We start from the raw sequence: 14,315 nt of genomic DNA, 5'->3' as shown, positions 1-14,315 counted from the left end.
TAGGCTAATGATGCCATAGCTTCTAATCATGTTGCTCTGAGTCATCCCTATGAAGCTCACAACTTTGTCAAACAACACTAAAGGCTTTTATTTTCATGCCCAGTGCAAGTCCGGCGTGGAGTAAATCTTTATTGTTGCGTGCTGGACTAAGTTTGAGTACTTTTCAAAATCTCGTGCAAGCTGGTGCAGCGTGGCACATTTATGAAAAGGGTGCTTTGCGCCGTTGTGGGCGTGAAGACTGCAGACTGCGGCTTGTGCAGTGATTCAGAGGGTTCAATGAATTCTGTTGTTATATTTATGAATGAAATGGGATGTACTAGTGAGTATTAATGACAGCAATTAATTCATCTGGAGTTCCCCCCCCCACGCGCACACCATAAATTTAAGTGATTGCCTCACAGGGTGGTTTGTTAAGCGTTGAGTGGAAATTCATTTCTCAATTCCCAATGAAATTCAACGATCTGACCAAAATCAATGTTCCATTCAAACATGTTGTTTTTCATTCTAGGTAGGCATTTGGCTTTGATTTTGGATGATGGTAGACTTTTCGTTTTTGCGTCTTTTCTCCAAGAACACACGCAGCCATCACAGTGATGGATCTCACCGGTAAGCTATGTTTTAATAGGATTAGCGAAATATGTATACATCACCCTAATGCACAGCTCGCATTCCTGGCATAGTCCTGCTGGTTGTTAAAACACAATGAGGTGAGACTGGGGTGGTTCTTCTCAGAAGACTCCATTAGAGTAACAGTGAGCAGACAGGGTGAGGAGGTGAGACAGAGCAGACTCACAGTGCTGAGAGAATCGCCCTTTGGGAGAAAGCCAACCAAATCTCCAACCATAACTCCACCTTCCCATCTCTGACTCACTTGGACAATAAACAGTTGCTCACATGCACACGCAAACTTTTGTGACATTTATTGCCGCTGTGTGGATTCATCTCAAGTAACCATCCTCTCTAAGTCAACTGAGCTATTGATTGAACTTTGGTTTTTTTGTGTGAGGTGTCATGGACGTTTCATACACATTCCTTTGAGCAAAAACATATGCTGGGAGTTACAACGTAAACGCCACGTCAAGCGCAACTTGATGAAAGCAACTTGTCACTCCAGTTGCAATACACAGTTAAGCGGAGTCGACACGTATTGATTTTTTTTTTCTTTTCAACATCTTAACCGATTTATTAAAGCCTTCTCATGGTGAGGAAATAAAAGTCCCAGAAATATGTCATCGTACCAGGAGTGACCTGTGAGGGGCAGCATGGTGCCATAAGGCATCCAGACAAGCAGAAAATCCAAAGAATCTGGATTTGTGTAAAGTGCTTCTTTTAAATGGCAGTGTTTGCCTTCATTGAGCCAAGGCACATATTTTACATTTGGAAAAAAAACAACCCCACAAATATCTCATATGTTGACACAGATGTTACACAACAATCTGTCATCTGCATTTCCATCATCCACACCCAGAAACATGAATGTGCCAATGTTTGAATGAAATGCTTGCCAAGTGCTAGAGCGGAGGAGAAAAAAAAAAAAATCTCTCAACAAGTTTCTTGCCATGCAGATAGCACTTGAGGCCAACTGATGGACAAAGTGGGCGTATACCACTCTTGCTCTTTCTTCCCTTGAAAATCCATGACTCATGTATGAGAATTCCTATTAAGTACTCCCAACAAACTAATGAATCATAGTTCCAGAGGGTCGTTTTGAAAATGCTGCTTGAAAGCCATCCGTATACTGTACAGCCGCCAGACTCCTTTGATTTACGAAAGGTGATTTACTTTGAAAGGAATGAAGGTATTGTTCCGGAGCGGCCAGGCGTGAGGTGCTCATGGATGACCTTTTATTGTCGTGCCTCACCTTCATCATCAGCACCAGCAGTCATCCTCAACCACAGCTCATGTATACGTGGAATCGTGAAAAATACACATCTTGGACTTTTCTCTGCCATTTTGTATTAGATTGGAAGTGTGTCAATTCCAGATTTGCCATTGCTCAAGTTTAAAGCTCCTAAACATGTCGATTAACAAATGACGTTTTGTTTGGTTGTGCCCCCACTTGACCCCGATGCAACTGGATTGAAAATAATTGGAGATTTTGAGTAACATATTTTTTTTTTCCAAAGGAATCGACCTCCTACTTGGATCTAGCATTTGTTAAGATGAATACATTATTTAGAGAACTTGGGGGGGAATATAAACAGTAGCCTTATCTGATGGTGAAAAAAGTTGGAAATGTAATGTTTGTTTCCTGACCCCTGCCTCATCTGTTTACTCCTTCTTGCGTAATCCTGCTAACTAACAGTGATGAGAACATCAGAGGAAAAATAATAGTTTATAAAGTTCTATCAAGCTCTCTCTTAGGTCACCTCTTTTTTTTTTTCTTCCCCCCTCCAGTCATTCGCTGTCCACGACGTCTGGTTTTCCTTTTTTTTTGGTGGCCTTTCTTTTGTGTGGCGCTCCCAGCCCTGTCACTCCTCTAATCTCCTGATCCAGGTCCACCATGCAGCGCGCCCAGTGCTTGTGAGCGACGAGGACTGTGTGTGGTAGCCTGGTACAGCCCTTTCTCATGACTGAGGAAGGAATAATCCTCATTATAACACCCCTCAAGCCATTCACACGCACAAAATTACGTTTTTTTTCCCCCCCTTCCACGTCGACGTGCACACGCAGCCTCGCACATACACACTTGTTGGGGCTGATGGTGTGCGGGAGAACGTCTTCCACTGCCATTAGTCAAACATGTGAAAAATCGAGTGGATTTTGTTCTTCTTGAAGGGGTTTTCGTCTCAAGGACATCAACATGCTTTGGCTACGTGCAGGTACTCTGATTTAGTTTTCAAATGGATGAGTTGTGAGGCTCCGTTTTCTTTCTTCTCCAATTTATTTTTTCTTTCTCTATATGCAACTGTTTGTGTTCTTCTGTATTGAGAGTTTGGGTTCACCTGCGTCGTGGTCACCAATTTATTCTCCTCGAACCAACGTATGGAAGGTGACTATAGGAAAATAATGAATACAGTGTGGTTTGGTGTTGAGACAGTGTCCTTGAGGACCAGTCAGTTCAGCCACTTGTGTACTGGACACAATGAAAGAAGTCCCAAAGGTGATGCCACCACTTTCGCTAACCTGTCCAATAGCTGGAGGACCTGCAGGAACAGCAAGCAAGAAAGATGTTGCTTCCGTTTGGAAACACATATCCGGAAATATGTTCTTTTCGTTTTTCTGTCTTTGAGGACCTTTTTTCTACATTGATGGTGGGACAGAATCTTAATCATGTATGGAGCTCTGCGTTGAGATAATCACAGCGCATGATGACATCACGCACTATACGATCAAAACTGTTCGAGGCTGAACCTTCAACTGGATAAAGTTACACCAAAGCAAAGTTACTGAGTTGAGCCCTCATCACGTACGCGTCGGCGGTCTGAATTGAAAACGTTTGTGATCAATTTTTTTCACAGGAATTTGCTTGAAATCTAATTTGTACGACCTTAGGGGCAGCTTCAAGAGTAGATGCGCACGCACGCACACACACGCACGCACACACACAGATACACAATCTCTGAAAAGAGCAGTCTGTATTGAAGTGAGTGTGACAATGATGACAGTGTTTGTTGTGTACACAGCTGGACTGAATACAAGTAAACTTGCACACAGCATCGCAAACTCCACTGATTGAGTGACAGGAGATGGAAGCTATTCATGCTTGTGTAAGATTAAAAAGGATTGCTTAGGTTTACGGTATTGCAAGCAATACAAATAAAATGAATCTCAGGTTCGACAACTTAACAAGAAACTTTGTTTCTGGAGACAATTTTTCAGTGACGTGTTGATCTTGTGCTGGAACCCTGGACTATCGTTTCTTTGACATCATTTGGACAAAAAAGGTGGCGGTGGCGTAATGCCATACCGTGCTTTGCCTTCCCTTTGCAGTTCTCCTCTCTTTCATTCTACCCAACTTATGGTTTGTCCTCCTAGTTGGCCTCCTTCCATCCATCCATCCAGCCAGCCAGCCAGCCTCCCCTCTCCCTGTAGCATTTCGTTATCAGGCCTGCCAGTTTAGATTTACGGCTGTTGTGGGTGGGGTGCACATCTGGATCTTATTTCAGGGGGGACCATCCTGTTTTTCTCCCGCTGCACTGGCACGCATTAGGAGACATTTACCATCTGCTTCTATCCACTCAAGAGAGCGTGAACCTGGTAAAGGTTGCAGAGGACCTGACATTGCAATCTGAAGATTGATGTGACACAATAAAATTCAGGGGGGGGGGGAACCTTCATGTGCTTAAGGACAAGTGGTCACAGTCTGCTATGCTGGCAATGCTTTGCCTGCTTGTTTGCGCCCATTTTGTGTAAACTGAGTACATCAGGCTATTAGTGAGGTCATGTGTTAAGGATTTGAGAGGCTTTGGCGCTCAAAGGGTGAAAAAGAAAGAACCTGCACTCCAGCAGCACGGCACGATTGGCTTTCCCAACCTTTATTGAGCCACGGCACAAGCAAAATTGATATACGGTCCCGGAGGAGGCTTTTATTCGACGATATTAAAAGGAGACGTGAGTGCAGTCATGGAGCAACAAGATTCATGGTTTGTTGTAATTGAGGAGGGCAGCTTTATGCATCAAGCAATGTTAACTCCTAAGATTGGACAGAAAGTAGCCACACATTCCCACTAAGCAAATCATAGATTGTGTTTATCCTTTTTGAAATAGTGTACAAGGGCCATTTGCCTTGTACATCTAATCAAGTGAGTTGCGATAAGGAGGGAAAGGATCCAAAGTCGGCATCCACTTGCAATGAGTGCGCAGAGTTGTTGAAAGATTCCTGTTGTTAATTCCCAGATGCTCTCCATCTCCTCTCTCTTTACCCCAGGCCATGATATTACCAGTAGTCTGGATACAGCCAACATCGACACCAGTATCCTGGAAGAGTACATCAGCAAGGAGGACGATAGCACTGACATGTCAGTAGGGACTACGCGCCAACCCGGCAACGTCAAAACAACACACACTGCCCGTGCACTTCATGTCGTTGCAAAGGAATTTGTTTTCTCTGATAAAGCTAATCCCCCCCCCCCTTTTTTTTTTTTTTTTGCTCTTGGGTCTCCCAGCTGTTTCTCAGAGGTCCACAGCACCCCGGGACCTAATTACTCATCCCCCCAGGCGGGAGTGTCCACCTCTGGGGGGTTGGTGTGCGGCGTGAGCCCTCCGATTCCCCTCCGCCAGGGAGCGCCTCCCCCCGGCCCCCCCAACTGTCCCAACCCGTACCCGGCGGCGGGTCCTTCCCTGAGCCTGCGGCACAGCTACCCCTGCCTGGGTCAGCATCAGCAACACCAGCAGCACCAGCAGCAGCACCAGCAGCACCAGCAGCAGCAGCCACACATCAAACCCGAGCACAGAGCTCACTACGCCCCTGGGTGAGTGAAAGGCCCACTTTTTTTGAATGGACTGATGGGCTTGGTCATAAGCAGATGAGATTTAAAAAAAAAAACACTAAAATATGCAAAATTGTTGATTTGAACACATTTTCCAAGAAACTTGCTCATTTAATTAGGAAATTAGCCATAATCACCTCAAAGTGAAACTAAATATACCAACAATGTGAGATAAAAGACATAATTATCAACAAGCACTTCAGAAAATGGAGTTTTTTTTCCCCGATTCACTCATCTTGCGTTTTATTTTAGAACTCTTCCCGAGTCTCCGCCAGACTCAAGCTCAGAGCCGTACTCACCTCAGCAGGTGAATGGTGAGTGACCACCATTTGCTTACTACTTTATGATGATTATTTTTTTGGAATGTATCATAATAATAGATTACATGCTATCCACGTAACAATTTGAAAAGTAAGATAAGTCAATCATGACCACGCTGACTTTCAGATCCGCACATGATTAGGACCATGACGCCGGAAAACATGTGTCACATGACTCCGACCCCGCCCCTTCCGCCCCACGGCCACTATGCCAGCATGCACCGGGACATGTACTTGAAGCCAGAGCCCATCATATCCCAGTATCCCATCGGCCCAGCCACCAGTGCCGGTGGAGACATGCAGCAGACGCAGATGCTTCACCAGCTACTGCAGCATCCGCAGGGGCAGGAGTAAGTGATGATGAGCATCATCATCATGAAGATGCAACAAAGTCACTGTTAACTATTTGCAAAATCACCCAAATGCAATTTTATCTTCATTTATTTGCTTTTAGTGCTATTTCTGAAATGGCGCCAAAACAAGATGGCGTCAGTGTTTCCATTGGAAAGATGGAAACATTTGAATGAACTTATTGTGATTTGAATGAAATTGGGGAAAAGACATGAGCAATATGGTAGATTTACACTAAGTAATCATTTGACTTGCTTGAAATTCAGTTGGCCAATGGTCAGGTAGCAGCAAGGTTAATATTGTCAATTTAGTTTGAATTTTCTGTACAGATAGAATGATTGCACGTGCTTTTTGTTTCCATTTGTCCCACCAGTGGAATTCCTGTTCATCAGGCAAAAAAGAGGAAGCATTCTGACTCTCCCAACAGCACTCTCAATTCCCAAATCCTCACAGGTATCATCAAACAAGAACCAGGTAGGCAGGCATCTTTCTTTCTTTCTTTCTTTCTTTCTTTCTTTCTTCTTCACCTCTTCTACCTCACCCGCTCTTGCTTTTTAACAAAACAGAAAAGTTCGGACACTCGGGTGGTTTTCGTGCCTTCTCGTCTTCATCCTGATGTCATACGTATCATCTGCTTTTATTCCAGGTTTGATGCAGGAGGCCGACAACGGATACATGGACCCAAACTATCAGTGCATCAAGTGGCAAGCTCACCAGCAGAACAAGTGGACGCCACTTTATGATGCAAACTGCAAAGAGCTGTGAGTGGATTTAATGTTGGCCAAGTTTTAGTTGAGGGAGAAATAACTGGCAAAAATGGAAAGGAGTGATAATTGTTGGAAAAAATCATTCAAGCGCACAATTGACATGGCCGGGCCGCAGAGGTCTATAAATTCCTCCGAGGTGAGCCGTGCGGGGGAGTGAACCGGCGAGAGGTTTCGATTAAGAAAGCTGAGAGGAGGGGGGGGAGTGAAGGAAGAATTTACTTTAGCAACGCTGGAAACTGAGAGTAATGATCTCAGCCGACCTTTCGGCACGTGGAAAAGATGTTGCCGCCGTCAATAAAAATGTCCATTCTCTTTTTTTCCTTCTATGTCACCGTGTCTTTAGCCCGATGCCAAGCTACCGAGTAGATGCCGACAAAGGCTTCAACTTCTCCTTGTCCGACGACGCTTTTGTGTGCCAGAAGAAGAATCACTTCCAGGTGACAGTGTACGTAGGGATGCTGGGCGATCCCAAGTACGTCAAGACAACCGAGGGATTTCAGCCCATCGACTGTTTCTATCTCAAACTCAACGGAGTGAAAGTGAGGCACTGGAGCGATTGATGGCATCCTTTCAAGTGGGGCTGCGCCGCATATTTATTTCGCCTGTTGTTTCTCTTTCGCTGGATTGCAAGGTGGAGGCCATGAATCAGTCCATCAGCGTGGAGCAGTCGCAGTCGGATCGAAGCAAGAGGCCTTTCAAGCCGGTTTTGTAAGTCTTTGGGTTGATACTCAAATCCAAAAAACATCAAGATTTTCTCTTTTAGACTCAAAGGCAGGACGCTGGTTAGTTCTGTCAATGTTTGTTTGACTTGTGGGTGGAGCCAATGCAGGGGTGGATAGTAAATTTAAATCAAATTACATTTTGATGTCATAAAAGATCAAAAAAATGTCATAGCCAAATAAAAGACATGTCATTGACGCCCAACGAAAAGCTGCTCCTCAGAAACTGGACAACATCTCCTTGTTGTAACATTTCCTCGTGACCTTTGTCTCCCTCAAGGGTCACCTTGCCCCCAGAGCAAGTCACGAAGGTGACAGTTGGCCGGCTCCACTTCAGCGAGACCACAGCGAATAACATGAGAAAGAAAGGCAAACCGAATCCAGACCAGAGGTGTGTCTCGCTCGGCATTGATTGGCTTTTATGATAACCAGAGTTGATTGATTGTTTTGTCCTGCAGGTACTTCATGCTGGTGGTGGCCCTGCACGCTCAGTCCCACAGTCAGACATACACTGTGGCTGCTCATGTGTCTGAGAGGATCATCGTCAGGGTAACGTCCAGCCATGTCTGTCTGCCTCCCTCCTTCAGCAATCTTATCAGTTGTGAATGTCATTGCGTCATCTGCATGCCATTCTTTGATCGTTTCTCTCGTTTTTGTCCTCTCCTTTGCTTGCCTGAGATACCATCAAAATATCTTTGCATTATATTGTTTCAAAAGATATTGTTATCGTAGTGGACAAAAGTATTCAGACAGCTGGCAAATTCATACTGTGCCGTTCCAGATCAGAGTGGGAAAACATCTAGATTTACTGAGTTGCTCTAAAAATATTTGATATATGTTTTGGTGTACACATACATAAAAAAAATAACCCAGCGTTTGCTCAAGTCCTTTTTGGCTGGGAAAGCTGTTTCACCCAATTTGGTTGACTCAAAGTGAAGTGCGTCCCAATACTTTTGTCCTTTTATTTGGGCCTTTTTTTAAAAGAACTCAACGACAGCTTCTTTGCACCTCTACCACACGTGACAGGCGTCCAACCCGGGCCAGTTTGAAAGCGACTCCGACGTGCTGTGGCAGCGAGGCCAATTACCCGACTCGGTCTACCATCACGGGAGAGTCGGCATCAACACCGACCGGCCCGACGAGGCTCTTGTCGTCCACGGTAACGTCAAGGTCATGGGCTCCCTGGTGCATCCGTCCGACATCCGAGCCAAAGAGAACGTACAAGAGGTCAGGATGTTTGTGTGTGTGTGTGTGTGTGTTCTCTTTCGTTGTCATCATGAATCACGCCTGCCTTGAGCCATTCATCCGTGTCTTCATTCCATCCGCATGTGCTCGCTTGTTGTTTGCTGTGTGTGTGTGCGTGCGTGTAGGTGGACACCACAGACAATTTGAAACGGATTTCTCAGATGAGGCTGGTCCATTATCAATACAAGCCCGAGTTTGCCGCCACCGTCGGCATAGAGAACACCGCAGAGACCGGTAACACACATGGAGTCACTCATTTCATTTCATCACTTTTTGGTTTTCACCTCATACCTGCGTCGGTCCTCCGTGGCTGTCCGATGTGTGTCTCGTCTTTCGCTTATACTCTACCAAAATGTTCTCCGACAGGGGTGATTGCGCAAGAGGTTCAACAGATTTTACCCGAGGCCGTCAAGGAAGGGGGCGATGTTGTGTGCGCCAACGGGGAAACGATTCCGAACCTTTTAGTCGTCAACAAGGTTTGTTTTCATACAGCAATCCTATTCCCAGGAGCAAGCGCAACTTCCTGGGGGTTTTTTTCATGCTGATGTGGCTTTATCGCTCATTTCTTCTCTGACAAGGACCGCATCTTCATGGAAAACGTGGGCGCGGTAAAAGAGCTGTGCAAGCTGACAGACAACCTGGAGACTCGAATCGACGAGTTGGAGCGCTGGAGCCGCAAACTGGCCAAGCTGCGACGTCTCGACAGTATGAAGAGCACCGTGAGCGGCGGCACGGTCAGGTGAGAGTGCCAAAACCAAGGCGGGAGCACGGCCTGAGATCTTATCGCTTGCCTGTCGTCGTCGTCGTCCTTGCAGCCAATCGGGAAGCTATTTTAGCAGGACAGGAAGTGGGCCCCTTAAGAAGAAGACGGTCAAACCTGGGAGCAAGGTCTGCTAGGATCTAAACACTACTTTGGTGTTGGATTAGAAGCAAGATGCAATTATTTCTTTATGATTATTTATTTTGCAGAGCCCACTTCCAGATCAAGGCTGTATCAGTCAGAGGTTCATGCAGGGGAGCATCCTGGCCCTCGTCATTGTCATGGCCTTCAGGTTAGACGGAGACAATGTTCACATCGTTTCCAGTTCATTGCAGCCTTTGAACGTCATGAACTTCCAAAATCACACTACATGACAGAAGCATTTCTGTATTTGATGTCTCCCGCACAGTGTCATATCCATGTCCATCCTTTATGTACTGACTCTTCATCACAGAGGAGACGTCGGTAACAAAGACGGCGGGTATGTCATTTGTTTCCCAAGCAAACGTTAGCAGTGCAAATGTAGTCTCTTTCTCTAATCTGCCTTTGGATGTGATCTGCTGTAGCTTTGCTTCCTACCCCTGCGCTCTGTCCATCTCTTGGATGCCCGTCTTCACTGCCACTGTCACTTTGTGTTCACCTGCATGTTCATGGTACGACGCCTACCTCTCTTTTCCCGCTACGTCTTTGACTTTCTGATCATCTTTAAATTTGATCGACATGGTTTTTCCAACCCTGTCTGAAAAGACATGGCCATCATGAGTTTCGTTTCATGTGTGCCTCTTGGATACAATGTGATTGGTGCAGGTCAAGAGCCGCGCTGGGATCTTCACTCAAGAGTCCATTTGTTCCGCTTTCCACGACATCTGCACCAGGTACATGAATGGATGCATAAGAGTGCTTTTGAAATCCGCTTCCTTTCCTTCTGCATGAACAATTGACTTTCTCAACAGCTTGCTGTTCAACCCCATCTTTGAGCAACCAATCATCGACCATTCTGATGTTAAATAACAACCAATCTGCCGCAGGTAAGTAAGCTACTCTCCCAAAAAAAATCACACCAATATTACAATAAACTCTCACCAGTCACAACATTCGATACAAGAATGTCTCAGTGGGTCCTCAAAACAAAAAAAACAATCACAAACCATATTAAGCTCAACCGCTGCCATCTAAAGGAGATGAATATGTGCTTCAGCTCATCTGAGAGTAACACAAGTGAGGATTTCATTTAAAATCTATATTTATTATTGTTATGAATTTCAAGTTATGTCAATTGCTGTTATGTTGGTTATTGTCCTTCTGGATGAAACGGTCAAATTATTCGACAAGTGTATAACTGTAGAATCATTTTGTGTAGCTCCAGACACCTTGGTTCCCACACCAGGCAGCATTAATAAGAAGGCCAAATCCAGAATGATGGACAAGGATGGACGCAACAGAAACCGTTTGAGTCACACGTCTGCTCCGCTCTACATGTCCAAGTCCAAAAGGCCTCCATCGGCAGACTCGGAGGGAGCGGGGGCCGCCAACCGGCTGCCCGGTGGACAGCAGCCAACGCCACGAAGACAGCGCAGTGTACATTTCAAGGGTAAATTCGTGCTCAAGCATCTTATTTGTCTGCAATCAACTCGTAGCAGCTTGTCTATGTTCCCTATGTTTATTTTGCCAGAAGGAAGATCAACACCGTCGCTGACTGCTCTGCATATAGTGGAGACGGAGCAAGAAATCACAACACAATATTGTAAAACCCCCAAAAGTTGCAGGTGTGGAATTTTTTATTTTTTTATTGACAGGAATTACGTTTTTCCTGTCTGCGGTGTTTACAGGCTTTTTTTTTCCTGCTTCCCCAGTTACACGATATCCCTCCATGGAAAGACAAATTCTTCGCTATCACAACTCACTTTGCACATGATGTGAGTATATGAACATGGATATTAGAGATAAAATAAAAGTATTCTAAAAAGTTCAATGCAACCAAACGGTATTTGGACAGTGATTTTATTTGCACATCGCTCGAGGGAGGCCTTGTACCACTAGCGGTATGCGCACAGGAAGCGATGAACTACAGTAAACCCCCCCACTGCAACGATGTGGCTCGTTTGGATGCAGTACGAAAACAGGGAAGCCGCTGATGCTAAAACAAAGTCAGTCATCAGCTGCCGCAAACTGAAAGGAGTTGATTGTAATGGTGCAGACAAAGAAACTATATTATGTTAACCAGCACGCATTGCAACAATGGGCCATTCAATTTCAGTAGAAACTGAACACAAAGAAGGTGAATGAAATAAATATCAATACATCATTCATTCAAAGTCGAGATATTGTTGCGCAATCATGACATAACGTGTATGTCGAGGCATATAGTCATTGAAGCGGATCGCTTTCAGGTCCCCAGACAGCGTGTGGGTCCAACAATGTCAAGCTACCAAAGGACGGCTATGTCCAAATCACACGGAGACCGAGCTGTACACTGGACAAAGAACAACAACACGGGTAAAGTTTTTGATCATGAAATCCAAACACATCAATTGAACTCAGCTTTCCTTCTGCTTGCTTGGCTGATTGTTGACGTTCCTCTTGAAGGGCACTCATCACTTGTGGCCACTGCCTCTGCTGTCCTTCCAAGACATCACCTATCGTTTTCGGGTCTCTTCATCTGTGAGTACACTTGGGATCAGCTACGAAACACGGGGAGATCAAATGTCATGAGTGAAACTTTAAAATGGTTATCACAACTTGTCGATACACAATGCCATCTAACGGTGGTGACTGAAGCGCACTTGAATGTGACAATTTTGCTTGTATCTCAAGTCGGGGTGTCACAATCAATTGATTATTGTGTCGATTAATCGAATAATCAGATGAATTCATTCAAATGTGCTTACTTGACAATCAAATGAATCGACAATTATTTTGAGAAGCTAGTCACTCATTGACCAAATCCTTTGACTATGGGAGAAAAAAAATGATCGCCATAAATGCTGTCAATTATTAAAGCGTGTTTTGGTATGAAGAATTTCTTTACGAGTAAAGCTTTTTATTGATTTTTTTTTCAAATTTTTAACAGGATGGAATGAGTTGTGCCGCTGAGGGTGAAACGTCTTCCTACTCTGACTACCACATTGTCATTGAAAACAAGTGCATGTGAGATGCGAGAAGGATCATGCCTTATAAGCGAGCTGCATCTACCTGCGAGGTTGATTTGCATTTTAATGTGCATTCTGTTTTATTCTTGTATTTTATTTTTAAAGAAAGTTACGTAAAACTATCTATCACTGTCGTCCGGCTCGTATCAACATCTCTTTTTGCTGTCATCAGCTGTTGTTTGTGTGTGAAAATGTTTGAGATCAACTGACAACTGTGTTGCGCCACAGTTGAAATGCCACCTTGAAACTTGTGAAGTGAAATGAACGATCACAAACACGTCGTAGCGTGCGCCGGAATACACTGGATGACGCCGTCTACATTTTGTCGACTTGATGTACACTGAAACTCCATTCACCTCCAAATAGAAATACACTGACGAGTTTAATGGTTCAGCTCGGTCTGGCTGCAACCTGTATTTTACCTCAAATAGTCCACACTGCTACTTCCTTGGCCTCTTTTGCTACAATTTGGGAAAGTACTGCACAGACAGAAGAGGAAATGGATCTCTTAATGGCAAATGTCAGAATCCGTCATGTATGCATTAGCACACAAATATGTGCAGTGTTGAAGGAAGCAAGTCACGCTCATTTCCTCACAATGACACATTATAGGATTGGATGGATGAATGAATGCTTAGTAACTGGAAATACACTAGAGAATAATATATGTCCAACACTGACAATATTTCTCAAGAAAACACTGGAATATTTTACACTGAATTATGCTTATGCTAGTAACGTGCAGCAAAGTTGCTTTTCTGTCCAAACTCTCAATTGCCACAGATTTGGCGGTGGGTATAAATAAAGCTGCGAGGGAGTTGTGTTTCACACTACAGAATTGACTATAACATCACTCTTTCAAATATTAGTCATTGCACCATCTTTTAACAAGTTTAATATGTGTGATATGTTTGGTAGCCTATAATGTTTTGTGATTTAAAAATATTCTTGTGATGTTCCCAACTGTTGCGCTTTTGTCTTTCAGATTCATTGTCCACATGTAGGTTTTTGACAAATTTCATATCTTACAGGAAAAACAGCCATCAGAGGGAAAAAAAATAACATGTTGAAAACTCAGAGCAACCCTTTTCCGTTTCTTATGTACTCTTGCTTATTTATAATGCACCAGCTAGCATAAATGAAACCACTGTAGCACTTTTCACACTGTGTGTACATATACACTGTATATAAATAATGAACTGCTCTTGCTCTGTCCATCTGCTTTAGATAGTCCAGTAGAATTGCATTACATATAGTAGTGTTTGGCAGCATTGTGTTTAAAATTGATACTCATTTTTTGTGTTATTGTATTGTTTTTAAAGTTTATGTTTTGTTTTTGTTTGCTGTCGACAGCATATTTCCACTTTAGCTATTAAGAACTGGAATGGTTACGAAACCATTCCGTCCATTTCTACATGTGAAGTCCAAATACCATAACACTAACTTGAATACTTAAATATCATTACATATAATATTGAGACCACACGGTCATCACTTTTCCAGAGGTTTTTATTTCAAGAATATGCTGTAATATTGTAAAAGCAAATAAATATTATATAATTTGTGGCGCAA

The 14,315-nt window shown here is 43.9% G+C and overlaps 1 protein-coding gene across 2 annotated transcripts in view; it reads left to right on the top strand.

Moving 5' to 3' along the window:
- The window catches only part of myrf (myelin regulatory factor), a 19,565-nt gene extending 5,250 nt beyond the window's left edge, over positions 1 to 14,315 (top strand). Inside the window, exons 4-29 of one of the 2 annotated variants that reach the window (XM_088378160.1) lie at positions 4,871 to 4,961; positions 5,109 to 5,414; positions 5,685 to 5,746; positions 5,880 to 6,102; positions 6,477 to 6,577; positions 6,750 to 6,864; positions 7,214 to 7,409; positions 7,502 to 7,578; positions 7,870 to 7,980; positions 8,048 to 8,138; positions 8,616 to 8,816; positions 8,960 to 9,068; positions 9,201 to 9,310; positions 9,413 to 9,573; positions 9,650 to 9,722; positions 9,804 to 9,886; positions 10,004 to 10,075; positions 10,161 to 10,247; positions 10,402 to 10,469; positions 10,548 to 10,622; positions 10,955 to 11,185; positions 11,267 to 11,360; positions 11,448 to 11,510; positions 11,985 to 12,090; positions 12,181 to 12,255; positions 12,665 to 14,315. In XM_088378160.1, the coding sequence (XP_088234286.1) occupies positions 4,871 to 4,961; positions 5,109 to 5,414; positions 5,685 to 5,746; positions 5,880 to 6,102; positions 6,477 to 6,577; positions 6,750 to 6,864; positions 7,214 to 7,409; positions 7,502 to 7,578; positions 7,870 to 7,980; positions 8,048 to 8,138; positions 8,616 to 8,816; positions 8,960 to 9,068; positions 9,201 to 9,310; positions 9,413 to 9,573; positions 9,650 to 9,722; positions 9,804 to 9,886; positions 10,004 to 10,075; positions 10,161 to 10,247; positions 10,402 to 10,469; positions 10,548 to 10,622; positions 10,955 to 11,185; positions 11,267 to 11,360; positions 11,448 to 11,510; positions 11,985 to 12,090; positions 12,181 to 12,255; positions 12,665 to 12,745 (3,062 nt within the window). In that variant the 3' untranslated portion in view covers positions 12,746 to 14,315. Of the gene's footprint in view, positions 1 to 4,870; positions 4,962 to 5,108; positions 5,415 to 5,684; positions 5,747 to 5,879; positions 6,103 to 6,476; positions 6,578 to 6,749; positions 6,865 to 7,213; positions 7,410 to 7,501; positions 7,579 to 7,869; positions 7,981 to 8,047; positions 8,154 to 8,615; positions 8,817 to 8,959; positions 9,069 to 9,200; positions 9,311 to 9,412; positions 9,574 to 9,649; positions 9,723 to 9,803; positions 9,887 to 10,003; positions 10,076 to 10,160; positions 10,248 to 10,401; positions 10,470 to 10,547; positions 10,623 to 10,954; positions 11,186 to 11,266; positions 11,361 to 11,447; positions 11,511 to 11,984; positions 12,091 to 12,180; positions 12,256 to 12,664 lie in introns of both variants that reach the window. The other variant, XM_088378162.1, reaches the window with a different exon arrangement.

This window comes from Syngnathus floridae, chromosome 6 (genome assembly GCF_059516105.1).
Source record: "Syngnathus floridae isolate MCC-2025c chromosome 6, RoL_Sflo_1.0, whole genome shotgun sequence".
NCBI lineage: Eukaryota > Metazoa > Chordata > Actinopteri > Syngnathiformes > Syngnathidae > Syngnathus > Syngnathus floridae.
Note: the sequence above shows the minus strand (reverse complement) of the source record. Positions and strands in the feature narration are given on the sequence as shown.